The 27,367-nt window shown below is 40.2% G+C and overlaps 3 protein-coding genes and 1 long non-coding RNA gene across 14 annotated transcripts in view; 1 reads left to right on the top strand and 3 right to left on the bottom strand.

The window, feature by feature from the left end:
- Positions 1-27,367, bottom strand: part of LOC145453615 (uncharacterized) — a 371,639-nt gene that overhangs the window by 223,579 nt on the left and 120,693 nt on the right. The gene's annotated exons all lie outside the window — the stretch shown is intronic.
- LOC145433121 (uncharacterized) lies at positions 199-7,240 on the bottom strand. 6 transcript variants are annotated; one of them, XM_080310103.1, is made up of 7 exons: positions 7,022-7,240; positions 4,821-5,042; positions 2,680-2,769; positions 2,065-2,256; positions 1,744-1,836; positions 1,532-1,669; positions 199-883 (listed from the first exon to the last, which is right to left on the bottom strand). In XM_080310103.1, the coding sequence occupies exons 1-4, from the start codon at positions 7,061-7,063 to the stop codon at positions 2,242-2,244; spliced, it is 369 nt and encodes a 122-aa protein (XP_080166229.1). In that variant the 5' UTR covers positions 7,064-7,240; the 3' UTR covers positions 199-883; positions 1,532-1,669; positions 1,744-1,836; positions 2,065-2,241. The 6 variants fall into 6 exon arrangements, with proteins under 6 accessions (XP_080166229.1, XP_080166188.1, XP_080166205.1 ...); XM_080310062.1 differs by lacking the exon at positions 7,022-7,240 and adding an exon at positions 5,097-6,205; XM_080310079.1 differs by having other exon boundaries at positions 2,680-5,042; positions 6,979-7,240.
- Positions 5,876-6,367, top strand: LOC145433602 (uncharacterized). Of its 2 annotated transcripts, none has more exons than XR_013913151.1 (2): positions 5,876-5,934; positions 6,215-6,367. It is a non-coding gene; the product is annotated as an uncharacterized LOC145433602 (long non-coding RNA). The 2 variants fall into 2 exon arrangements; XR_013913149.1 differs by having other exon boundaries at positions 5,884-5,934; positions 6,203-6,367.
- LOC145432869 (uncharacterized) lies at positions 19,830-24,561 on the bottom strand. Its single transcript, XM_080309693.1, has one exon. It carries the CDS (start codon positions 20,817-20,819, stop codon positions 19,962-19,964), a length of 858 nt encoding a protein of 285 aa, XP_080165819.1. The 5' UTR covers positions 20,820-24,561; the 3' UTR covers positions 19,830-19,961.

Raw genomic sequence — 27,367 nt, 5'->3', positions numbered from 1 at the left:
AAAATGTCCTAGATGATGCCGATTGTGCTTTATATTTAGGTGTTTCCATATTTAGGTGTTTCCGTATTTAGGTGTTTCCGATCTAGGTGATACCTCACTGCGGCCTGATATAGGATACTAAATAATCTGGCGTACATGTCGACCTCCGTTCTGTCCTCTCAATAACGCTAAAATCACCTGGTGTACTCGACAATCAAACTGTTTGAATCCCGCATGGGACATTCTATTATAAACGGAAAAATGAACGTGTGTGCAAATGAACATACTGCAGTAAAATAAATTGAAGGCAAGAAATAGGACATGCAGCATAAATCGTAGCCGGAATTTTTTAATTAGAATATGGCAGCCCTACCCGCATGGAAATAAACCACATGCTAAGCCCAGCTTGGAAAAATTACTTGAACTCATTACAGAATTTGTTATTATGCTACTTAATTGAAAGTATAACTCACTAAACAAATGTAGTGAGAAAATTGACCTTATACAGGATTTGTACCATGTAACGAACTTGTAGTACTTGTGAAGTACTATTAAAAAAACGAATGTAGTGAGAAATCCGTTCTTAGAAAGTCTTATTCTGGAGCATATTGTTGAAATCTTAGAAAGAAACCGCCAATTTGGTAGACACATATTGAGCACTTTTGTCACCTATTACGACATGCTGGACGAAAGCCAAAAGCTGAAAATCTTTCGGATACGATAGGTCCCAGGCATAATAGCATGCCATGATATTAATCAGCATATCAAAGACCGTATCATATTCTTGACACGAAATTCTGTGGCCATCAGCCAGAATCCAGCCCTGGATCTTCCCATTCTCGTGCTTTGCGACAATCAAATGCGGAGGTTGTGATCTTTTGCAGTGGATTTGAGTATCTTGAGCCTGAAATTGAAATATTTAAAAAAAATTCAAACAATGCATACGACTGTCAACAACAGGGGTAACATCTCTACACCAGTAATTCACCAAGTTATTTAGACACGCCACACAATAAGTGTAAAATTTCACGCCCCCTTATCGTCATGTCACAAAAGTTGATTGCATGGAACGTTATGACTGGTAATGAGAAAATTCTCAAGTACAAAATTAGGAGTATACACAGAACAATAACTATGAATTTTACGTAAATGGCGAGAAGCGAGAAAACTTTTTGTTGTTGACCACTGCTTTTCACCCCCCTTCATATGCTTTCATGCCCCTCAGTTTAAAAGAGAGATATGGTATTCTTTTTCGCCTGCATCATCGAGATGCTCAGACGACGGAGTTGCGATACGACCGCGAGGTCATCTAGTCTGCACCCCCGTTTGTTTTCTCCTCCATGCTATTCGTGATTGCTGAGCGCCTAGCAGGATAGCTGCGGATACCAATTTTCAAGTCTTTGGTATGACCCGGCCGGGGATCAAACCCACGACCTACCGATCGAGAAGCCGGACGCATTACCATTACACTATCTCGCTCACCACTGCCGCACAGTCAGCTGCATGTATCAGTGATTGACATCATTATATAAACTTTGTTATAATCAAGTACCTGTTCCACTGACAATGCAGATACTGTGGACTTCTTCTCAGAGTTCAGGCTGGCGTCGGTCTTCTTCCACTTTACTCTGCCATCGGCGAGTTGCGATTGTACTTTAAGCAGATTTTTCAGTTGATCATTCACACTGAACTGAAAAACAAAAAAGTCGAGAAGTTATTATCAATCAGTTCTAAATCATAATAGCTTTGCAAGTCCCAATTTACCATAAATATCTTATCCAATGTATGCATCATTTTTGTGTAATTAGTTCTCATCTCATCAATTGGTGCGATCAACTTCCAGAAATCTTTCCTGACCTGTAAAAATATGAGTTTTTCGAGTATTATATCAAGAACGGGCACTTTATTCCTTGTGGCCGTATAAAAGGCACATAATTCCCACCCCACATCATTCATGTTGGTGACATCAGAATGAGTGATACAGGAATACTAGTCTCGACCCTAATACTCAATTCAGAGTCAATACACTGACCCGCACTCGATATCGCAGAGGCCTAATGATAAATCATACATGCGTTCACCCACCAGTCTGATATCACCCAAGGAAGGGAACGTTTGCAGAATTTCATTGAGGGATCCGTTTCTTCGTTAGCTGAGCACGCCGGTGTTCATGCAATTGTTTGAAAAGAGTCACGATTTTCTGCCAGTTGCAGTCCTCGTTGTCGAATTCCTTTTGCAGCTGACGAGTGGCTTCTTTAACAGTCAACTTGAATCCACCTGAATGTGTAAATATTAGTAGGGACACAATACTCAGATGGCTTGGTGCTACCGCAAACAGGGTCTGGTCTAATTTCCTACCCACAACGCTCTTATGCCCATTAACAATGCAGGTCTACTTCTATTCCCACAGTACAAACTACGCTGTAATTGAACCGGCGCACATCACCGGACTACTTCTATATAATCACAGTACAAACTATGTTGTAATTAAACTGGCGCAAATCACCGGACTACTTCTATATACTCACAGTACAAACTACGTTGTAATTTAACTGGCGCAAATCACCGGACTACTTCTATATACTCACAGTACAAACTACGTTGTAATTAAACCGGCGCACGTCACACGACTACTTCTATATACTCACAGTACAAACTATGTACTTCTATACACACATTACATACTATTTAGTAATTTACCTGACACGGAAGCGTTTTTAAAGAAAGCAGGACGTTGTCTAGAAGTCTGAGCGCTCTCAATTTCTGAGACAGTTTCGTGATGATATTTTTCTAGAAAAAAATGAGATGATCAGTGCAAATGAATTCAGACCAATGAGACCAGTTTACTTTACCCAGGGGGGGTTCTGTAAGGTAGATCCTAAGCACGGATACTTTTCCACAAGTGCCTTCCAAGTGACCCAAGCAACACACACCAAAATGAATGCATTTGGGTGCCGAATAATTATATCAATAACGAATGGTTTGGCCACCCAACGACGGTCAATTATCGCCACCGAACTTTTTGGCACCGCACTTTGCCCAGCCGTATGTTGGCCCAACGCCATATAATCATGTGTCCAAGCGTGGACGGGTTTTGGCCTCATAAACCGGCAACCGCTCGTTGTACAACTCTACACTAAAGCGTCCCAGGTCTCTGACGGTGTTTCCCAGAGAATCCAATGTTGAAAAAAATCTCATCATGAAATCAAATTTGAAATCAATTTGTTTAATGCAGTGGTTCTTAACCTTGCCCTCAGCGCCCCCCAGGGGGCGCTGGCGATTTTGAAGGGGGGCGGAAACGCTCAGGGGGCGATATGGGGGGCGCTGGGCTCAGGGGGGCGGTATGGGGGGCGCTGGAGAAAAATGGCTTCGCAGTAGATGATGTGGTGATAGGACATATCCTTAATGAGTATTCAGAGCAAATTAACACCGAAAACTTCGTTACATATAGCCTTCAAAATACATATAGGTTTAATTGTCCATGGGCGCCTAAATGACTGACACCGAATGTTCCTGTCTTGGCAATCTGAACCCCAGAAGACGAATTCCATCTGGCAGGGAAAAATTATATGTCAGTAAAGAAATACCAATCTGAAATCGTGTGCGTCTTTTAGTTTAGTACGATTGGGCGACAGGGATATTCCTGTTGGGCGATATCCCCGTTGCGCGATTCTATATTTTTTGATATTGCAGACAGGGGGTCACGAAATAACATCATGCAACGAATTCATACCAACGGGTTCGCCCCCCGAATATGTTTAATTATTAGTAACGGGCCCTACAGTTTCCAAGAAGCCTCACAATGTTCGCTTTAAGTTTTGATGAGTCTGCGCACACTCAACAACTCACTGCGCTGACCCCTGGACAACAGTGCGTATCGACTAAAAAAAGGTAATAACTTCGGATTTGTTGTGCGCAACGTAGATTTTCTGTGCGCAAAGACCGTGACAGCACTGCGCACGTGCGCAGCTTAGAGGGCACATTGCACCTCACTCAGCTCTACCGGTAAATGTGTTTACGTGAGCAGAGAGAGGATAAAAATCAATCTCAATTTACATGCAATTCCCGATGATATTGACCAATTAAATCATTAATTATTGAAATTTTTCGCGCTTCGCGCGACTAGGCGACAATAGCTGCCTCAGTGTGGATACCTAACAGGCTTTCAGCAAATTGAGGACAGCCTAATGGGGGTCTGGGAGTGAAGTCCCCCGGAAGCCTGGTAATCACGATAGGGGGTTCGTGGGGGCTAAGCCCTCAGAAGTTCGGTTTATCACGCTATGGTTGCGCAAGGCAATCGTTTTTAGGGGGTTGACGAAGTGCTGTTACGGACCTCCCTCTTACTCATTGTCTTTATTACATTCCTTACATTATGAAGTTGGGGGGGGGCGCTGGAGCACGATAATTTTTGAAAGGGGGCGCTGGAGGGAAAAAGGTTAAGAACCACTGGTTTAATGCAAAGGTCGGCACATTTTGATGTTCAAGTCATGTTGTGGTGGCGACTTCTCCGCGTGTCTCGCTTATTGGCCGTGGTACCAAACTCAGTGACCTCTGATATGCTCAAACCAACTACAGTAAATCGCGCGAAAAGCGAAGATATTTTTGTTGTTGCAATGACCTCATATAATATTACATACATATTAAAAGACCGCTCTGGTACCGTCGCGCCACAAAATTATACCCTTCGCGACCTATGTTTGGGTCGCGACCCATTCTTCAAGAACTGAAGAACTACTGTACTAGAATAAGGAGATCTGTCGAGTTGTCGTCTTCGAGGAAGTATGGACTGCTGAGGCAGACAGGTTAGCTAAATTCATTGCAAAATTTCATCAAATACTCACTGGCATAGCTGCTTCTGAAGAAGCTAAATCACAACGGACTGACGGCTCTACGGGCCCGGTGGTATCTAAATCGTCATTGACTGACGGCTCTACCGGCATGGTGGTATCTAAATCCTCATCAACCGACGCTTCTCCCGGCAAGGTGGTATCCGATTCAGCAATCGAGGCTGATTCATCGACTATATTGTTTCGACCTTGATTTGTTGACAACTTTTTCCACAACTGAAACAACAAGACTTAGTTGCATGATCACATTTCAGTTGATTAGCTTCTTACTTCTTGCAGATTCAACAGATGGCGCGTCACACCAATGGTGAATATTTGCCAAAAGTCTTTATCACAAGCTTGCATGTATAAATCAGACTTGGATGGTCCTTGTGACGTTACAAGAAATGTTTTGTAATCCGATCTGAACTCCCAACGAAATGGGCACAGCCAACATGATTTTTCATTTGACATTTACGACACTCTAATATAATTATTTCTAGACAAAATGAAAAGAAAAACATTCTAGATCACAATTCTTAACACCATTTAACCCCGTACAAGATGCATCGATCACAACTGCTCACTAAATTGTGTAGATTACCAACGCTAGTAGGGCTGGGCGAAATCGAGTGCCATAGTGCATTGATGGATCACGACTCATGCTTCAAGTTGAGTATTCTAGGACCACGCATTATGACAAAATAACAGAATGTAAATTGACAAGATTCAAAGCTTTTTACTATGTTTGGTACGCTGCAATACGGCCAATCAATGCTAACACAGTAGAAATAAGTATCACAACTTCAATTCCCGTTGAAAAATTGATACCCATGGCGAAATATCGTCTTTTACCACTATACACTTGAATCAGTTCAACTCTTTCGACGCCGAGCTAAATTTGACGATTGTCTTCAAAACGCCGCGATTTTCACCAAATAACCCCAATTTCAACCGATCGTAACTTCGTCGCTACCTTAGTTACCGAGACATACCTACGTCCGTATTGTAGCCGCGAACGATATCTATCTAATGATGCGTAACGTGCCTTAATTGATCCTGTCGTGTTGCTAGGACAGGCTTCGGTACGAACTGAAGTTGGGCTGATTTCAGGCGCGCTGCTGCCAAGGTATGGATTTTGTTGGTGTTTCTATGGTACTTATAGATTAGCTGTGACGTTGTAAATTTCACAGAATATTCTTATTATATTTTATATCGATATTATATTATCCTTAAATCGTTAATTCCTTTTCAATGGCAATGCGGAGGTTCAGAACCGTCGTGAAATACTGCTGCCGACATGATCTTCGGCCGTCGATGCTTCAAGGTTATCATTGTGACGTCAAATCCGCAATAATGGCTCGAAAATTAGACTTCTGCTAGTACCGGTACTCAAGTTTGTTTTTCAGGCGCAGTAACATACCGACGGAGCCCATTTGTGTACGATTACAAGCAACGATCTGCACCAAAACATCATTATTTGTCTCCGTTGAGTCCTCGTCATCTCCCGATGCAATTTTACGTTTGAAAAACATGAATAAATACGTATATATTGGTGTGAAGTCTGTGTTCTCGCAGTACATGTACTGACTTGGTGGCTTCAGTAGATCCGTATATCAACTTAACGCGCGATGTGTCGCTAAAGATTAGTGATAATGATGTAAAATGTCTTTAGGTATTGGCATCTGTTGAAAATCATTACCGACGTGGAAATATATATCAAATAAAGTTACTATTCCGAACAGGTAATCCAGCAAAATTGTTTCTTAGTAGCAAGTCTTGAATTTTGAATTCATTACCGCACAATGCCCCGACGGCCATGGACGCAAAAATGCATGTCAGATTTTCGAGACAAAAATACGCTCTCTCGATTTAGCGAACATATGGGGATACGCGGCGTTTTGAAGACAATCTCTAGCGAACATATGGGGATACGCGGCGTCGAAAGAGTTAATTGATACTCATTCAAAATCCGCGATCTATAAGCATTGTGCCCAGCCCTAATCGCTAGTTACGCAATGTTCCAAGTTCAAAGCGGAGAGCTATAGCTATAGTTGTTATAACAGCCTGGCATATTGCTTTAGCTATGCGTGAACTATATACAGATTAGGATCGTACTTTATATCAGATATCTATATAACAGGGTACATTAATGCTGAAGCTATTTACCTACCTTTCAATTTCTTGATATGGCGCGATGCAACACCGTTACTCACCAAGAAAGTTTTGAAATCTGCAGCACAATCAGTTCCTGTCATGTTCCCAGCACGTTGAATCGCAAAAGAGCGAGACGGGCAACACAGAACTTACGCAAAGCGGAAAAAAAGAGAAATTTTCTCTATAGCGCCTAGCTTTTTTCGCGGCCATGCGCTGAAAGCTCTCCTTTGTGATGCCTCAAGCGGATAATTTCGCGATTCTGGGATCTCAAATTGACAGTGTAGTAAATGCTAGATTACGAAACATCAGTTTCAAAAGTTATGATGAGCCATATATACTGTGATCAATTATTTGATATGGGCGAAGGGCGACGATGTGGTGTGAACGGAACTGCGCCAATCCTCTACCTAAATAATATTCACCGATACTTTCGAGATCATACTGGCCACTCCGTATACATTGCGCGCGACGAGCGACAAAAATTCTGGGCTTTACTAATATTTTATGAAAATTAAATGTTGATACTCCGTGAAAACAGCCCCGGTATTCCTCAGGCTATCTTCCTGATTTGAAGATTGAACTACTACCACTTGACAAACTGAAAATAGCGAAAAGTAAGTTAGTAGATCACAAAATATTAAGAAGTAGAAGTAGAATTAGCGAAAATCAGATCTACTTGAGTAAGTACCAGAAGTAGAGGATAACTACTTGAGTACTTCGAAAAAGTAGAAGTACTTCGTTACTGACCACCTCTGAACGTTGCCAGGGTCTTGCGGGTCAGAAGCCGTCCCGTTTCAAACTCAAACCCACCTCCTTTGAAATTCAGATTCCATCTCCAACCCTTGATAGCTCATTTACAAGTCAGTAATTCGTAATGCATATTTATACGTGTTTTGGTCTCATCGGTTGAAGAAATGCTTCTCTATCAGACAACGCAAAAAGCAGAGAATATATGAGGAATATGCCACTAGTTGTCGACCATTGGCACTTACCGACGGCCGCATAGACTAGACATCATGGGTAAATGGAGGCTCTTCCTTAATCTTATTCCAACAGCCACCCCTACGTGTTCGAAGTTGGACAGTAGCAAAGTAGCCAACTTCTACTTTTCGACGTTTTCAATCTGACTTACTTTACTGGCTACGTCTCTGCATTACTTCTACTTAACAGTTTTTCCAGCGACGCTATTTGCATGAGAAACCTTGTACTTTGCAAAGTATAGCGTAGTTTAGGATAAGTCTGTATCACTTTTACCAGTGAAATTGTCATAAAAACTGAACGAAACACCTGTATCACGGTAGCGGAATATCTTTCTACAATTGCATCTAGTCGTCATTTTGCGTGTTGGTTAGTCTGGAAGGTGGTATAGAAAAGTGCGTAGGTGGAGCCATACATGGTCACCACATTGGTACATACCCCTGTAAGGTGTGATATTTACCCTACAGTTTCAATTGGCAATGACAATGCACTGTGACGCCATAATTAAGGTTTCGTAAATCAATAAAAAAATGTATGGGGCCATGAAGGCCCATGAATTCATTTTTGTTTTAAGTGTAACCTTAGATATAGTGCTGCCCAAACTTTGGTTACCCGTGTTTCATTTTTTAATATTTTATACAGCGTTCCCGTACCACCTAAGATGTACAATCTACAGCATAAAAATCGTCAGTGTCCTTCATACGCGGTTTGCCAAGAATACCAGATTTATTCAGTGATTGACTATTGGATACGTCTATACCGCCTGATATTTCGCTTACGAGTTGCGCGGATCTCTTATACCTAAAATGACCGCGCTAAGCGAGAAATATTTTTCGGTTTTGTGCAATCGAGTCTAAAAAGTATTCTCAGATCGGTCGTAATATAAGATTTATGGAAATCGGATATTTGAGGTTGTGCCCCTCCAGTAGATTTGTAACGTGTCTCACGATTCTTGTTCTGATGCATGGCACTCGGCAATATACAGCATGTGAATAATTGATAATAATATTGGGAGGATCCTGAATTTGATACTAACTGCTCTCGAAAAGTAACATGCAGTGACTAGTAAAATTCAGCCATAGTACAGCGGAGCGGATCGACATATTCTCTGGTCCTTCTCCAATCCTGTTTTTAAAGCTCTGGTCCGACTCCGGTACGACTACAAAGCCGGATTCTAGAAATGACCATTATCCGGTCCGAAAAACTACGACAATAATTACACTGGTCAACAAAATGTAAAAAATGAGAGAGCCGTTTCTGTGGTTTTCGAGGTTGCTGATTACGAATATCACATTTTGCCTTATTGGCTACTGTTCAGAAAATATTTATACCCCTAAAAAGCCCTTGAATATTTCATTTGATGGGCAAAAATTATAGTTTTCTCTAATTTTATACTGCGCATAAATAGATAATTGACGATGAAAAACCCCCATGTCATTCTCAGTCATTCTATCAATATTAACATGACCTGGTGCGGAATATTTGTGTGTCAAAAAAGCAGTTTGTCAAGCCTAAAAATTGTACTTTTGCACAACGGTAATACATATTCTCCTGTATCAATTAGTCATTCTACCAGGGTTGTAACCAAGTCACAAGGCTCCGAGTCACAAGTCAATTTCAGTTTTATAGTTTTGACTCAAATCAAGTCGAGTCATTTTCCACTCCCACCGAGTCACGTCCGAGTCCGAGTCATCGAGCAGAGGGTCGAATCCGAGTCATGGTATTATGACTCGAGTCCGAGTCAGAGTCAATGTGTTGACTGCTCAGCTTCCAGTTAAAATCTTGTTTAACTCTATTTTTATAACTCTGTTTGGTGATATTGAATGTTTGGCATTTATAATATACAAATTTTCCTCAATTCTAAGACTTTCTGAACACATTTTCAAGTACTAGTACCAGGAGACGAAGTCCCAATAGGGTGATTACTTTACTATTATTCGAAATTATGATGAATATCTGTCTTGGCCGTCTGTGTCTCCAGTCATATGACTTGGTTCGAGTCATGGGCAATGACTCGAGTCCAAGTCGAGTCAATACACAGATTGACTCGAGTCGGTCGAGTCATTACTGCATTTCGAGAAAATGACACGAGTCAAGTCGAGTCATCGCAAAATCGTCATAACTCGATTCATTACAACCCTGCATTCTACCACGATTAAAGAGGAGTATAAAGCTATAAAATTTGTCCTTGAAAAGCTTAACTAAAATACTCATATGTGTCTCATTTCCTTTTAGTTGTAAATTGATAATTTTTCACCGAGTCAACAAAATGGGTATACCTTTTACATCCCTATCAAACGAGAAGCTTAAATCTGGTATATTTGATAGATTTCAGATTCGAATACGGATGAAATATTCCAATTTCATATTAGTAAGGAGTTCCTTGCATGGAATTTATCCTAAGGTCTAGTAAATAAAACATTTTAGATGATCACAAAGCACCCAGCAATAAATAGCTGGTCCGAAAATTAAATTTCTTTCTGCATATAGAAAACTTGGAACAAACATGAGCATAAAAGTTCACTTCCTGTTCGGTCATCTTGGCATCTTTCCTGATGATATTGTTGATTAGTAAGGAGAGAAGATCCACCAAGACATCAAAACAACAAAAGAAAGATATTGGGACAGATGGGATGAACATATTATGGCAGACCATTGCTGGAACCTTTCGAGAAACTGCACTAAATTGCTTAGATGCGGAAATCGTACAAAATAAATTGTGCTTTAAAACAAATTATTAATAAAATATTCCAACTGAATATTTCAAATTTACAATAGATGGTGGACGTAAAACTGATTGAATCAATGCCACTCTATTTGAGTATCCAGGTAAATACTTCTGTACATGACTGGAGTTTATTTATGTACACGATATCCGTGAAAGTCCATAACTATGATAAATCTGATACCCTAAATATAGTGCTGTTGCTGTATTTTGATTTAAAAGAGTCTTCTGTGTGCCCCTGTGAAAATAACAAGTAGATTGAATTTCTAAACTTTATAGTACGACTGAGCCGCCTTCCTATCTAGCCATTACAGCGAAAATTGGAGATTTTGGTCTAAATAGCCCCATGGCTATGTTGATCAGTGTTGTCTGCTCACAAGATTGCATTGAATATTGATTGAAACAATGCTAACATGTCATTAAAAACTCACTGATCAAACCCTTCCATTATCTGAAATAATTACGCCAACTTGGACTTAGTAATAGCATGCGGTTTATTTCCAGGAAAGTTTCACTTTAAAGGGGCACTGCACTCTAAAAATTATGTGATCTCAAATTGAAGGGCAAAACGAAAAAAAATGGCCGCAGCCGTTTTCTTCAGAACGCCACCGTAATGAAACTTCCACAAACACATCACGCTCCAGCAATCACGCAGAGATCGTACTTTTTATACTGGTCATTGTCATTCGATGTTCTGAAGGAAATATGTCGTACACGACAGAAATAGAATTCACTAAGCCCGATTTTGACATAAATCTGACTGAAGATATTCCGTTGAACGCGGTATCTAAGCCACCTTGGCGTGTGTACTAGGGATGGTGTGTACGTGAGGTTCACGTTCGCGTTCTCTGTGTGAACCTCAGACATTTAGAGGATCACGTTCACAAATGAACCTTGGTATAGGTTCTGGACTGTGAACCTTTTTCACATATTAATATTTTCACTTTGAACATTGTAACATCTTTGGTTGAAATTTATTGCATTTCGACTGCGGGCCACTCTGTGCATGTCGATAGAAGCATAACAATATCAACACTAAACGAGTATGGACCTTGACAATCTTGAATATTTTGCTTGCTTTGCTACAAAAGTTTGCTCGAAATATACAGCTTTCCGTTTGTGAATATTTAGTGACTCTCTTCTAGCTGTGAGCTTGACCCAAAATGACACAACATCAAGAGTGAAATCCACTACATGTAGGTAGTCAGTGAATGATGCTTATTCAACCAATCAATGAAATTGATATTGTGGTCTGATTTAACAAATTTAGCAGGCATACGGGGCCAGGGTCAATATTGAATTCATATGTTTATTGTATCATAAAAACCAATTCCGTGCAATTTGGGTGTTGGCTACTGCTGCATAACTTGTTAATGAGGTCATATCGTTAGCAAATATAGAAACCAGTTTTACACTCTGCTCAATATTAACGTAGCAATACTCAGACGCCCAATGTATTGTCCCGTCTGGCCTGGACCGTTAAGGCGAAAGCTTATATCCCCTTGTAAGTCCTCGTCCAAATTGTTTGCTAAACGACGGAAGATATTGATTTTATGGGATTATTGTATCATTTTGTTGCCCCCGCAGTTGATACATTTGACGACGTTTAAAACGTCAGCATTGTGGCATCATGTGGCCCGAGTCGTTAGTTATCGTGCGCATTAATATGGGCTATCACTTTACTGAAATGTAGGGTTGTAATTAGCAATATGACGTCACGTGACGTCATGAGGTTCACGTTCGCGTTCACACAGAACCTTTGAAAAAGGTTCGCGTTCACACCATCCCAAGCGTACTTCAACCACGGATCCTAGGGCAGACGAGGGTAAGGCTATCATATTCTTAGTAAAAGGTACTGTTCCGGCCCCGATCCGACTTCGGCCGTATCGAAAAAAGTACTGAACCGGCTCCGAACCAGCTCTGGTCGAAAATTAAGCCGGATATCCAGCCCGACTCCAGTCCATGCTCCACTCTATGATAGATCAATGCAAGGGTCTTAAAATTTGGGGATATATGACGTTGTCCGATTTTACATCGACAGCCTAATCAAGTAAGCTATGTTATGCTTGATTTTGCAGCCTTCATATTTAGTACAGATCTCGCTTCATCGAATTGTAAAATTCATTAATATCTCGATCCGCTGAATTGATGCTTATCGCGTACGACCTGAGAGAATTTTGAGAAAGACTGGTGGTACGCACACCACAGTTTGGGAACCACTGATATAATATGAGTATATGTATGATGTATGAGATACATATCATACTGTAGCTCACAGATGTTCAATGAGCGGTTGCTGATGCTGTGTTTTATGAATGTCATGAGACGTATAGGCAATGAAGACATGCAGTGACTTACTATATATAGGCGGGCTACTTGTGGGTAAAACAAATGCTATAACCTAAAATTCAAATGATTTAGTCATTCTACTAATCATTCATCCCGCAATTCTACTAACCAAGATCGTGCCTCTGATCAACGCCATGCTGAAAATTAAAGAAAGCGACTACTAGTACTTAGAGATGCATCCTTAACTGATACAATGGTAACCGTTTGAAATATGTGCATTGTACAGCAACTGGTAAATGATGACAGCAGTGAAGTTTATGCTTCTCATTCAGTAAATAAATAGAATTTGTCGCATTATATCATCCCCTATTTTCTCAGAAATAGGTATTCACGGCGTATCTCTCTCTGTGTTTCTTCCTTCCGTATCGGCACGAATGATCCTTCTCGCGGTCGTTGCTCAAGTAATTGCAGTGTTGTTGTTGTTGTTGTTGTTGTTTCCTGAATTGATAAGCCAGTACGGAAAATAAATTGAAACGGAACCGAGTTAGAGACGGCAGGTCGAGTATTTGCCGAAATCGAATGGCAGCGGTTATGATTCAGAATCCGACAAGACATTCCCGTTGCAGGGGGAAAGGCACCGCGTCGTGACGAAAAGATGGGGCATTTCATCGATAGTGTGTTTCATCGCCGTATTGGATGTCTTCGGTTTCGGATCATTCTCATTTGTCAACGATATTACGTCGAGATATTTCGTAATCGATCCAGCCAGCCATAACCGACCTACAAGCAATCGCCAATCTCTTCGCTCGATTGGCAAGCGTTGTAGTGATTTGCGTGATCGGTGGTTGGATCAGCCTTCGGCAAATCACTTTGCTAGCCTGCGTCTTAAACGGATTCGCCACTCTACTGGTTACAATGGGAGTTTTGTTAAGAATATTCGGACTCTTAGTTGCTGAGATGTTTCTATCCGGTTCCGCTGCCGGAGTTATAATACCGATAGCACAGCTAGTGTCCGTGAATTGGTTATTTTTGCATGAAAGAGGAAAGGCGACAGCAATGTCATCGGCTACAAGGCGGCTAGCATCTTTGGTGTCGAACTTGGTTGCTACGAGAGCAATGAAAATACTGTATAGTCATCAACAGCTTGAGCAAACATCGACATTCTCTACGACTTCCGAAAATATTGATCGCAGATTTAAGATTGTTTTCGCTTCGACATTCGGGTCATTATCGTTAATGTCCTTATTTTGTTGCGTTGTTGTAGTATTATGATTTGTGTCTGACAGGCCGCCTGTTGGCGAGTTCAGCGAATTACTTGATGATTAAACATTAAACGAAAATAGCCCTTTAGTCCTGACATCTCCGACCTAAAGCCTGTCAATAGAGCTGAAAGAGGTCGCATTTCTATTCTCCTATCGCCCACACGCGATATTTTTTATACTGTACGCTTTCACGATGTCCGACAGAGCGTACGGCGCCACCCTTATATCTTAATTGATTTTGAAACAATTTCCCTATTTGAACGATCAGTTTGTGGGGTTGCTGTTTATCATTGGAATCGTAACCGCAACTGCTGTGGGGCCTATAGTTGGTCAAATTCTTGACAGATTTTCCAAACCGAGACTGACAATACTTCGCGTTTCGTCACTGCTGATCCTAAGCTTCACTGATTCAGTAGCTTGCTTCCATTAAAAAAACCTGGCTGGTGTTTACTCGTCGTATTTGACTTTAACGTCCACCCGTTCTGCGTTGACGATTTGTCTGAAACACCGCGGATCGGGAATAACTGCCAACCTGACTAGTCCCATTCGATTAAAATCGTATAGCATCCTGACGGCAGGTGGAGTTGTGTTCATGGCATTTAGCACAGCCTGCGTATACGTATATGGGGTATTATGGCGCTCAGCAACTAGGGCTTTGTGCGCCAGGCCTGAGTGGGAGGGTTGATTGGGGGTTATATTCCCCTTCCGGTCAATATCACATAATCTATTAATGGATGTACCATTATAGGATTGTTCAGTAGTACATGAAGGTCCTTTGGAAGTTGTTGTAGATTACATCTACCGAGTAGGTAACCTCTTTGCGTGAGCCTGCGTACGTGTGTTCAATGTTGATGGATGATTACAGCTCCGCGTTCGGTGTCTTGTTTCCGATTCCCTTTTTGTTATGCTTTCTGATGGCTATTATGTTTCTTTGGACATATTTACAAGATGCTAAACAAGTCTAATATTTTATAGCAGGTCAATGTGCTTCTATTAATGAGCGATTATTGTTTTGTCCAATTTTATTGTTGATATATATATATGCAATACATGGGTTCAAATAAATGCCCCTACCTACTACGGCATGCAATCGATATTGTCTCAACATGTCCGGCACGAGCCCTAATTAATGTTATCATTTTATTGCTGCCATTTAGTAATACATATGGTGATCCGTGTACTAGCCTACTATAACCCAAACTATGACTATGCCTCGTATCCAGGTCCAGCCAAGAGCCATTGTGGTTTGTTCCAACTTAACTAAACTACTAAGCTGTTTTCGAATACGCGGTTTGAACAATGCCGAAATAGCGAACATAGAATCATTACCATGTTCGGTATGGTTTCAGCTTTCATGCGTGTCACTGCAAAAGATAGTAAACAACGCACACCCGACATGCGTCGAATGCATGTTCTCTAAGGTAAAATTGAGATCATGGAAACTGGTTGAAAACACGTCTACTATCCAGCAGCCGTAATGATTTGCGATAGATTCCGGGAATCTGTGACGAGGCACTAAATTCGAATTAACTATCAGTAATGATTTCGTCATGAAACTTGGTGATTGTTTAATTTAAACGTTTTCTTCATAATAAGGTCATCACATCATCGAATACAATTAGGATATAAAACCTAACAACGAAGAATAATTATAATGTTATGCCATCAAAAACCTACCGCATCTCACATATATAAGCTATGCTTGTGTTCGATTCTGGCGCAGGGCAATTTTGTGTCGATTTTCTTCACAACTTCTCGAGAATACGCCAGATGGCGCTCATGATTTGGAATAATTGTAAGTTTCATAGATACCTCAGTATAGTAATGTTCGATGCTTCTCGCCTTGAACATCAACAGAACAAGAACATTTGAACAATGAACATACTCACTGTTGAAATTGGATAACACAAATCTCATAATTCGTAGGCCGTACATACAGTTGCAATGTACCGCCGTTATAGCAATCAGTATCAACGACAATGACCCAAATGTCGAAGCGAAAACAATCTTAAATCTGCGACCTATATTTTCGGAAGTTGATGACAATATAAAATAAATTATGAAACTATTGATGGCTATACGGAATCCCTATTGCTCTTGTATCAACCAAGTTAGACATCAAAGAGGCTATCCACCTAGCAGCCGATGACATTGCTGTCGCCTTTCCTCTATCATGTTACGGAAATCAATTAACGGACACCAGCTGGGTTATCGGTATTAGTAATACCGTATTATAACTCCGGCAGCGGATCCGGACAGAAACATCCCAGCAGCTAAAAGTTCGAATACTTCAAACAACACTCCCGTCGAAACAAGGAGAGTGGCGTATCCGCTTAAGATGCAGGCAAGCAAAGTGATTTGCCGAATGCTGATACCTCCACCGATCACGCAAATCACCACCAAGCTAGCGAGTCTACCGAGGAGATTGAGGATTGCTTGCGAGTCTTTTTAGGCCTTGTGCTCTACACGACACGAATTTTATATTGGCCCTGGGTCTTTGCTTTTTCCGTTCTCGTGGACATCTTTCAATCTCTCTAGAGGTCATTCTTCAGTCGCTCTCACTCCCATGAATCCCGATCGCGTGTAGCTAGCTCTAAAATTATACACCCCACAGCCTTTGCGATAAGATGCCCAATTGGTCATCCTGCATTGTGTCTAATACTTAAAAACTGATTACTTTCTTCTAATATCATCAGTTTAGTCAAATTCCATGAATGTGAATCATCGTCCGCACTTCGTCCGATTTGCTATACATCGCTAAATGTATATATTTACGATGACGGAGGACAGTAAGGCTGCGAGTTTAGCTAAACCAGCCACCTTTTACTCGGCAATTGTGGTGTTCGTTTTGGCAGACCATCCCTGTTGTAGCATATCTGTGGCTCGTGGGGTCTTCCGAACTATGAAATTGGGAGATCCGTGGTATAAGCTATTGGATAATAATGGTTAATATCAGGTAAACTTATACCTTACAAGAAATGGTATGAACATTATCCTACCCAGAATAATGTATTAGGTATTGCAATAGTTATTTTGCTGATTGTCAGTCATTTAAAATTGGCCATTGTAGTCGAAAAACACCATGAATAACCCACACAAACAAACAAACCTGTCTATACTCTACCATTTTTTGTTGCATCTTACAATGCCCTTATTTTGCTGCGTTTTAGTAATATACTTTGTGTGTGACAGGCCGCCGGTTTGCGAACATGGCGAACTAAGCTACTAGATGATCCAGCACTAAACTAAAAAACGCCTTTAATGCAGACATCACCGACTTACAGCATGAAAAGAGAGCTGAAAGATATCGCATTTCTATTCAATTAGTACGAAAATACGAACTAGAACCATGATAATTTCACTTGACGGTGGCTGTAAAAAACGTTGGAAAAGGTTATTTTAACTTGCTATCCCAATAACAACTTCAGTCGCTCGCTATTATGCAGGACTGTCAGAACTTGGTCATGGTCGGAATCTCAGATAAGGTCCTGGTTCTCCTGATTCTGGTGAACACGATCTTGGGTAAAAGGCTAGATATGAGTCGAAATTTTAACATGAATCTATGACGTGACGCTGCCAATAACAACACATTTTCCGCAATGTTATAAATATGTGTGTCTATGTACAATACCCGGAGACGAAAGTAATTTTCACAGTAGCTCCATAACATCAGATTCTCATTGTACCGTTCGAAATTATGATTGATGGTGTTTTGAAGCGATAAAATACCAAAATACGAACTAGATTGATTAAATTTTACTTGGTGGATGTTTCAAAATACGTCAGAAAAGGTTATTTAACATGCTATCTCAGTCACGACTTCATTCGCTCGCTTTGCAGTACCGTCAGAACTTCGGCTTGAACATGAGCTTTCAGCTATGTTGTAATCTCCTAATTCTTAATATTTTGGTTACTCGGCATTTGAATTGATCAAGCATTTTGCAATATATGAAATTACTCATCTTTACTCAAGTCTCGTTAAAACATTCAAACGAAACACTAGTTTTTTCTGGTCAAGCTACTTCGTAAGAACAGGCAGTTCACACCAGAAACGAAGAACAGTAGTACGATTTTAACACTGTGTGCAAAACGCCTAATTTACATACATCATGGCAAATATTTGTCAAAATCAAGTCTTTTAATGTCGAAAATGCCATAATGAAGTAAATATTGAGTTTTTAGGTAAAAAAATAACCGCCCTACTGAATGCTATGACGGTAAACCGGCTGTACAAAAGAGGAGTGAAATAGCGACATCCTGTTTTCTGCTCGAGCACAAATGCCTGCAATGCGACGACCTATATTGCCAACATCAACGAAGTCAGTAGCCACACCAGGAACAGATTGCGTTTTATGTTCAAACTCTCACCGGATTGTTTTTATTTGCCGGTCGAGCGGTCGTGGCCTCGCCATCGTATATGGGTTGCGAAACGTAGCGTACTGAAACAAAATGCTATTAATATCGAACTTCTGAAGGAGTTTACTATATGTGGAAATTCATACTGCCAACGTGAATAAGTTAAACGGTTTTTTTGTGTTATTTCATTTAAACATAATTTTTATTTCAGTTCTCGCGCATACAACAGTATTTGGTGTTGTCATTCTTGTCGCCGATTTAACTTGACTTATGCGAAACCTGATTGAGAGAACGATCGAGGAACGGATACCCATGGATTTCGTTTGACGAAGGTAATCCAATCAAACCCACTGGACACGTCACTTAGCACTATGGTATGACGATGTACGTAAATAACGAATACGATACAAAATATTTGCTACGGCATTGGTTGCTGGTAACAGACTTTCGGATCCATCCAAACCAGAACAGCTCTTACGGTGAAAACACTTTCCTTTTCCAGCGAATAATATATTCCGCAAAGCTATCAAAAATTATTGGAGTTCAACACATGTACCCGACTATATTAAGTCAATAACACCATCACAACCGCTTTTTCGGTGCTGTTCCAAGTTGCGGTCATAGAAATAGGAATGGGAACAGAAGTTGTGACGAGCTAATTGAGAAATGGGGATAGGACTCTTCGTCATTGCAATTCCTGTCTATTCGATACGGAGCTGCATTGAATTTACTCTACCAAATTAAATCAGAATACGCGATCCATGTTAGTGGTCCTGATTTTACTCAATGTATAGGGCTGCTGATGAAACAAGAAAATTATTCAGAATATTAAACCAAGACCGAAAAATAACCATATGAAATTTAAATTACCTGTGACTTTTGTTGATTCATCAATTCTGACGGTTACGATTCGCAATATTGTCGCGCAAATTGTACTTTATCATCATATGCAATATGCAAATGCATAGTTGAGGCATATGATTTACATATACCCTTTATTTTCATTGCAATCATTAGGGAGCCATATAAAAATTTCAAAAGTAACATACATGTTTCGAATAACGACACCCGTTTAAATTTTTAATTTTAAGATAATCTAAATTATTTTAGGCAATCTCGACCACTATAATTCCGAATCTTCTCGTGACATTTAAAGCAAGTATTCGAGCATTTATACTTCGCCAGTAACGAAGTACTTGTGAATCGGACACGGGAGGAGGACTACATGTTGCCTACCACCGGTGATGACACATGATGTTTCGTGATGTGGTATTAATCTCTTTTCACGCATTACACTTCCACGTAACTTTATAAACAACATTTTCATGATTTTACACTATAAGATAAGCAAGACATTATCCATTTTTCATTGAATGTTTTAACATGTTGCTATTCCAAAACAATCATCACCGTCTTGTACACCACTCTAATTTTGATGTCGTCGGAATCCCGATCCTGCATCGACCAGGTATTTTTCACAGCTTCGACGAGTTCAGCCAGTGGATTTAAGCCGTTTTCACGCAATTTTTGATGGAACGGAAGGGTATGATAGAAGCGAGACCATGAGCCAAGAGTCCACAGGGAACCAGGCGCAAATTCCAGCTCATTTATCTCTCTGCTTTTCTTTTCCCAGCTGATCGCGTCAAATTGCGTTCGATGGAGCTCATGTGTGTGAAAGGTCGGGTGCGACATTTCTCTTGCCTTTTCCAATAGCTGTCGAATCATCATTTTTACCGGTCCCTCTATTATGGGTAGAGCGTCATCTTCAGCCGACAGTATTTTTGATATCTGGTGCCGGTAAAATAGTGCGACACCACCTGGTTTTAGCACTCGTTTGCATTCGGGAATGAACTTCTCGAGGTCGGCTTGGTGTACAACAAACATGGCTGTAATAACGTCCACAGAATTATCTTCAATAGGCAGTTTTTCCGCATTTGCTACTTTAAACTCAATGTCTGAATTGTCGCTATCGAAAGCAATGGCGTACGATATCATAGAAGCACTTGCGTCTACTCCGATCGTATGGTCAAAGTTTTTCGCCAACAATCTGGTTAATTTGCCACTGCCACACCCCACATCAAGTAGGCATGCGGACCGTTGACCTACTTTCCCTAATTGCTTAAGTCGCTCAATGACAATCCGAACCGGAATATCCACCAAGGCACGTGGTCTACTTTGAATGTAATTCTGCACCGTTTCCTCCCTGTTGAATGCATCTTCATGTATAACTTTCGACGGAGCGGACATAGCTATGATAGGATTATAATAAACTTTGAATATAGAGAATATTACGACTATGGTAATAGTTGGCGCTGGGCAAAACCGGGAGCTGGAGGGAATTGAGTAGATTCGAGTACAAACGAGGATTATTCACGCATACGTCATAACAGTATCGGTGGTGTGGGAAATCAGCTTATGTACTAGGGATGGTGTGAGTGTAAAGTTCATGTTCGCGTTCTGTGTGCGAACCTGATAAATTTGGAGGTTTGCGTTTACAAAGGAGCCTTGGTACGTTCTGCAATGTGAACCTTTTTCATATATTACTATTCTTCACGTCAATATAACATCTTTGGTTAAAATTATTTGCCTTTTAACTTCGGACCAATTTGTGTATGGCGCTTGCAGCATGAAAAGAAATTCACAGCACTATACGAACATGCATCTTGCTAATTTCAAAAAAAAGGTATTAGCTTTGTTAAAAAAGTTTGCTCGAAATATGCAGCTTTTTGCTTGGCGCGAAATCACACAGCATCAAGAATGAAATAGACTACACGCAGGTTGTCAGCGAATAGTGCTTCTTCTACCACAGAATGATTCGTTGTCTAATGTAAAAAATCTGAAGGCGTGCGGGAACCATCTTGATATGTTTACTATATCATTACCGTCCGATTGGGGCGTTCGTTAATGTATAACCTGTTTATGAGGGAGTATCTGTAGCAAGAAGGCCTGTATAGGAACCACTTTTCACTATGATCAATAGCAATATGGATAGCAAGCAATAGCAATATTCCAGTGTTGGGATGACTCGAGTCAACTTTTTCGTATGACTTGACTTGACTCGAGTCATTTTGGAAAAAAGACTTGACTTGACTTGACTCGGAGCTCCAAAAATGTGCAATGACTCGGAGCGAAATTCACGAGTCAATTTCAAGTCATCAAGTGAACAGTGTCGATTAAATCACTGGATCTTGTCTATTTTCTGATTCTTCGAGATTCGCCGGTGTCATTCACTGATTGTGCGTTACACTGATCCTTCATTGTTAGATCACAAATAAATTGACCGCAAACTAAACGATCACAGCTTACGTTTTCGCAGTATAGTAGTAGAAGATTAAACTAATAGCAATATGTCTCTGTTTCTTAGACGGCTCAATGCCTACGTTGCTCAGTGCTCACGTTTATCAACCCTCTTGTATGATCTTAATCGAACAAATATAGTTTGTGCGTTTATATTCTCACGGATGTGTTGTATTGTATCATACCAATTTCATCCCATTTCAACCACTATTGTAGCATATCAATTTGTTTCAATTCTTGGAGCTTCGAATTAGGTCTTATATTTTGGCTGATAATAAGTGACTGTAGCATGTAGCTGTACAGCTGTACTGCACAGTTACTCACGTATTATATTAGCAGTTCTACGTGTGCGTGAGCGATACAACGGCTTTTTGCGTGTATATTTAACTAGATATTCGTTGTTTGATTCACGATCAATGGCCAATTAATCTGTCTTTCACACAAGTCTAGCAAAATGTAATAACTTTGAATCATCACTCATACTGCGAAAATTCAATTTGACTTGATTTGTGACTTGACTCGTGACTTGACTTGACTTGACTCGACTTGACTCGAGTCACCTCCAAAAAACGAGTGACTTGACTTGACTCGAGTCTCCTTTGAAAATCGATTGACTTGACTTGACTCGAGTCAAAATGTGCAATGACTCGAGATGACTCGTGACTCGAAGGTAGTGACTTGATCCCAACACTGCAATATTCTGACAGCTCACGAATACATATACCGGTCTAGACTAGACCGTTAAGGTGTAGGCTTATAGTAACTTACAAGTCCCGATTGAAATTGTTGGCAAAGTGACGGAAGATTTTTATTTTATGGAATTATTATAGCATATGATCGTTTCTGTTGGTACACATTTGGTGATGCTTGAAAAGTCAGGATGTAGGCCTACTACATCATTGTGGCATAATGTGACCTGAGTCGTCGCTAGGTATCTTATGCATTATAACAATATTATATTACTTTTCGGTAATGTAGGATTGGAATTACCAATATGACGTCAAGTCGTAGGTTCGTGTTCGCATTCGCGTTTCATAGAATCTTACAAAAAGGTTCGCGTTCACACAAACCAAAACTTTTAGGGGTTCACACCATCCCTATTATGTACCATTCGTTTAACTCTAGTTCTACGCAAGTGTATCAACCCCATCCGGCGTTGAAACATGTACTATTTACTATATCGACTTCTGACCTGATGTGTATCTACAATACGATAGCAATGCTGCAAAGTTCAAAATCGAGAACTCATTATTATCAGAAAGGTCATGATAACATATATATAACTTAATAATTAATTAACACTGTCTGAGAATCGAAAATCACAATCTTAACTTTTCTAACTATCAGAGGTGGTCAAAGTAGTCAAGAAAGCTACTCAAGTAGAAGTAGAAGTAGCGAGGTAAAAAATCTACTCAAGTACGAGTAGAAGTACTTCTCCCATAAGCAACCTGAAACTACTTGAAGTAGAAGTAGAATTTGCTGACTTCAAATCTACTCAAGTAAGTAGCTGTGAAAACGATCGTAATTCGTTCGCATGGATTGTCAATAGGTGCAGATTGAGCAATGCGAAAGGTGCCGAGCTTGATTAATATTGATGCATACAAAGAGGTATTCAATTTTCGACAGCATAAGCATTAGTCCGCGTCATAGGATGAAAACGATAGTATTGATATGAAAATGCGATACTAATCTTCTATTTAATCGAACAGCATGTTTTAGAAAAAATCATGGTATGGCGCACTCCCCCATATTATAAGGCCCGCAGTTTAGTCGAAGAGAAATACGTAGAAGTTGTATAAGATACGGTGTAAACACTTTGCGCGATTAGTAAACGGTAATAAAAAATACAGTGTACCGTAAAAATGCCATATTGTGTAGCTTTATTTCCGGAAATCAAAGGCACTTGCTTTTAGACCTCAACGTGTATGTTATCCAGAAAAAAGAACTGATGGTAATTGGAACTCAAAGTATATGATACTGGAAATTGAAAGTGAAATATAAAGACTATATCTAAAAGTGAAAAATGTATTTCATGTCATTATCCAGAAATTTTTAAAGGTGGCATGCTAAAACAGCTCCAAAACTAAAAAAAAGTCAGAGTCCACTTTTCCAGATTAGGACACGCCATGGACTGCTAGATTACGATACGATAAGTAAATGCTAGATTGCGAACATCAGTTTCCAGCATTATGATGAGCCATATATACAGTGATGAAATATTTCATATCGGCGAAGGGTGACAATGCGGTGTGAACGGAACCACGCCAACCCTCTACCTAATATATATTCACCGATACTTTCGTGAAATCATACTGGCTACGCCGTATACACTGAGCGCGAAGCGCGAAGAAAATTCTGGGCTTTACTCAACTTTTATGAAATTGAATGTAGATACTCCGTGAAAACAGCCCCGAAATTGCCCAGGCTATCTTCCTGATTGGAGGATTAAACTACTTCTACTTGACAAACTGAAAATAGCGAAAAGTAAGTAAGTAAGTAAGTAAGTAGTAAGTCGGCAGTTACGGAAAAATAAGAAGAATATCGGTCTGGTGTAAATGACCACTGACCATAGTAGTCGACAAACACCATGAATACCCCAAAACAAAACAAAAAACAAAAAAAGTAAGTAGATCACAAAATATTACGAAGTAGAAGTGAAAGTAGCTGAAATCAGACCTACTTGAGTGAGTACCAGAAGTAGAGCAAAACTACTTGAGTACTTCGGAAAAGTAGCAGTACTTCGTTACTGACCACCTCTACTAACTATTGCTGACTAGAAGACAAATTTCAGGTAACGTAGTAAGATGTAACCTAGCACCTGTTCTCCTGCATAGTAATGCCTGGCCGATATCCTTTGACTTGATGCCACCACAATTCATAGAATCATATATAAATACATTGTTTGATTAACCAAATTTGTTTCTGATTTCCTAGAATAGGCATTCATTTTACTGTATGATCTACTCAGCGAAATTTCATTTCGTGGTGGTGCCCTGTTGCTGTATTCAAGTATGTTACACAACAAACTTGGTGAAACGGCTAAACTTATGCGCGCCATGGCCAAGTAATGCGCTTTTTTGTCATCTCAGTACATTGATGTATGAGAGGGGGATTGCAAGGGATGCCGGCCAATCCCCAAATGTTATGGATATATCGCAAATTAATTACACTGACCAGCAAAAAAATTCATCATGGAATGTAAGAACGATTTTGTGATAGGGGAGATGTGGTACCGATGAAACACTGGGACTGAAAATACATTTATACTTTAATAATTAATTACCAAAGTTCGAGAATCGAAAAGCACAATCTTAACTTTCTAACCATTGCTGACTAGAAGACAAAATTCATGTACCGTAGTAAGATGTAACCTTGCACCTGTTCTCCTGCATAGCAATGCCTGGCCGATATCCGTTGACTTGATGCCACCACAATTCATAGAATGACATACAAATAGGCCTACATTGTTTGAATAACCCAATTTGCTTTATGATTTCCTAGAATTGGCATTCATTCTAGTGTATGATTTGCTCAGCCAAATTTGATTTCGTGATGGTTTCCTGTTGTTGTGACCTATTTAGATATGTTACACAAAAGACTTGGTGAAAGGCCTTATGCACGCCATGGCCAAGTAGTGCGTTTTTTGTCATCTCAGTACAGTGGTGTAGGAGAGTGGGTTACGAGGGATGCGGGCGCATCCCCAAATGTTATGAATATGTCGCGAATTTATTAGACTGACCAGCATAAAAAATTCATCATGGAATGTAAGAACGATTTTAGGGTAGCGGCGATGTGATCCCGATGAGACACTGGGACCGAAAAACTTGAAAAATTATCCATGATAAACGTATTATTACACTCCGCGAATTTGTCTTCAGATGCATGTTAGCAGAATCTTTCCTCACACGCAAAAAACGTCGACCTGCATGAGTCGGTGTGTGTGTCAAAACTGCCGCACAAATCAACCATCTGTTCTACTTTAAACCATGCAACGAAATGAAGGACGGCGGTCGGTCATTAGATAATTTAGCTTAGCAAATCATTACGGGGTCTCCATGTCTGCTTTTCTCTGATTAATCAACGTATTGTAAAGTCAAAGAACCCAAGGCATGCAATATGGGGTACAAGGAAATATGATTTTAAATATTCTATTGACCGCCACTTTGTATTGCCATTATGTAACTTGTTATCGAACTTGTGGGATTAGGTTTGTCTGGTACATTTCACTAAATGACTTGAAGGTAGGGAATTTGCGCTAATATCGGAAAATCTATTATATTAGACCAGGGCGGGCAACCTATGACCCGCAGATAGTTCCCGGTCGTACATGATAATGTGATCCACGGGTCTATATACATTTGCGAGCATACATTTTCGACCATCAATATTGCTTAGAGACAAAGCTGCGTTCAAATTTCACCGACGTTCACGCGCATCAATTACAAAGAGTTTCTACGTCCGTCATGCAGCCAGAGTCCAAAGAACTTGTTGATACTGTTTTCGGTCTCCATGCTTCAACCCTAAAGTTTAAATTGAATACGATAAATTCCTTCTATAAGTGGCTAAATACGCAAGTAATGTTTCCGAACAAACTTTCGAGCAAATAGTTTTTGAAATCAGCAAGGTGCATTCACGTGTAGTGCTGAATTTCTTTTCGTGCTGCCAGCGTCATGCGGAGAGTGATCCGAAGTTGAAATGCAAGAATGTCAACCAAAGACGTTATATTGACGTGAAATTGTATCACATGAAAAAGGTTCACAGTGCAGAACCTACCAAGGTTCGTTTGTGAACGCGAACCGCCAAATTCCAGTGTTTCACACACAAAACGCGAACGTGAACCTCGGGTTGACACCGTCCCTACCGCCAAGTACTTCTTTCTCCCATATCCGGCCCGCTGACTAGAGAGGTTGTCCAGTGTCCACCCCAGTATTGAACTGATAATAATGAAAAATCATCAACAGCCAATCTTTGTCATCCTAAATTTCAAGATTTTGAGTTTCTGAGCTCCTCAACCCTCACTTCAGGATATATACATCACTGTTCATACTTCATGACGACTCGTCTCATCCATCACAAGAATAATGATGTCAGCCGCTATGAAAATCTATTAAAAACAATTTTCATAAATATGATGGGATGTGGAAACTTATCAAAGAGCCATATGTTATCATCAAAAGAACCATATATGGCAAACTAGCCATAGCCAGATCTAAGTGATGATGCATCACTTCCAAACCCTTTACCAAATTCCGGGCACGCATTTCTTCACTGTTTCGGTTTTCGGTGTTTCTATGATGTTGTACTTGAAAATGTTAGTCTAGAGCTGTGTCTTACAATACCACAGTTGTTTATAGTTACGACTTTCATAGGATAAGTGCAGTTTTCAAATTTTATATTCACGACAACCACCTTTACCCCATTTCCTCGCGGAACCTCTGAGCAGTCGCTGCCACGCGGTTGAAAACTACTGGTTCAGTCATTCCATTAACCAAGATATT

The sequence above is a fragment of the Botryllus schlosseri genome, chromosome 1 (assembly GCF_051294905.1).
Source record: "Botryllus schlosseri isolate E-star chromosome 1, Bs_hap1, whole genome shotgun sequence".
NCBI lineage: Eukaryota > Metazoa > Chordata > Ascidiacea > Stolidobranchia > Styelidae > Botryllus > Botryllus schlosseri.
Note: the sequence above shows the minus strand (reverse complement) of the source record. Positions and strands in the feature narration are given on the sequence as shown.

Excerpts from the sequence above, each read along its gene's own strand:
- LOC145433121 (XM_080310062.1), bottom strand. The coding sequence starts at position 5,279 with ATGTCAAATGAAAAATCATGTTGGCTGTGCCCATTTCGTTGGGAGTTC. Across the intron at positions 5,043-5,096 it reads ATCTGTTGAATCTGCAAGAA|TTGTGGAAAAAGTTGTCAAC; the intron begins GTAAGAAGCTAA and ends TTGTTGTTTCAG. Across the intron at positions 2,770-4,820 it reads CTTCAGAAGCAGCTATGCCA|AAAAATATCATCACGAAACT; the intron begins GTGAGTATTTGA and ends ATTTTTTTCTAG.
- LOC145432869 (XM_080309693.1), bottom strand. The coding sequence starts at position 20,819 with ATGTCCGCTCCGTCGAAAGTTATACATGAAGATGCATTCAACAGGGAG.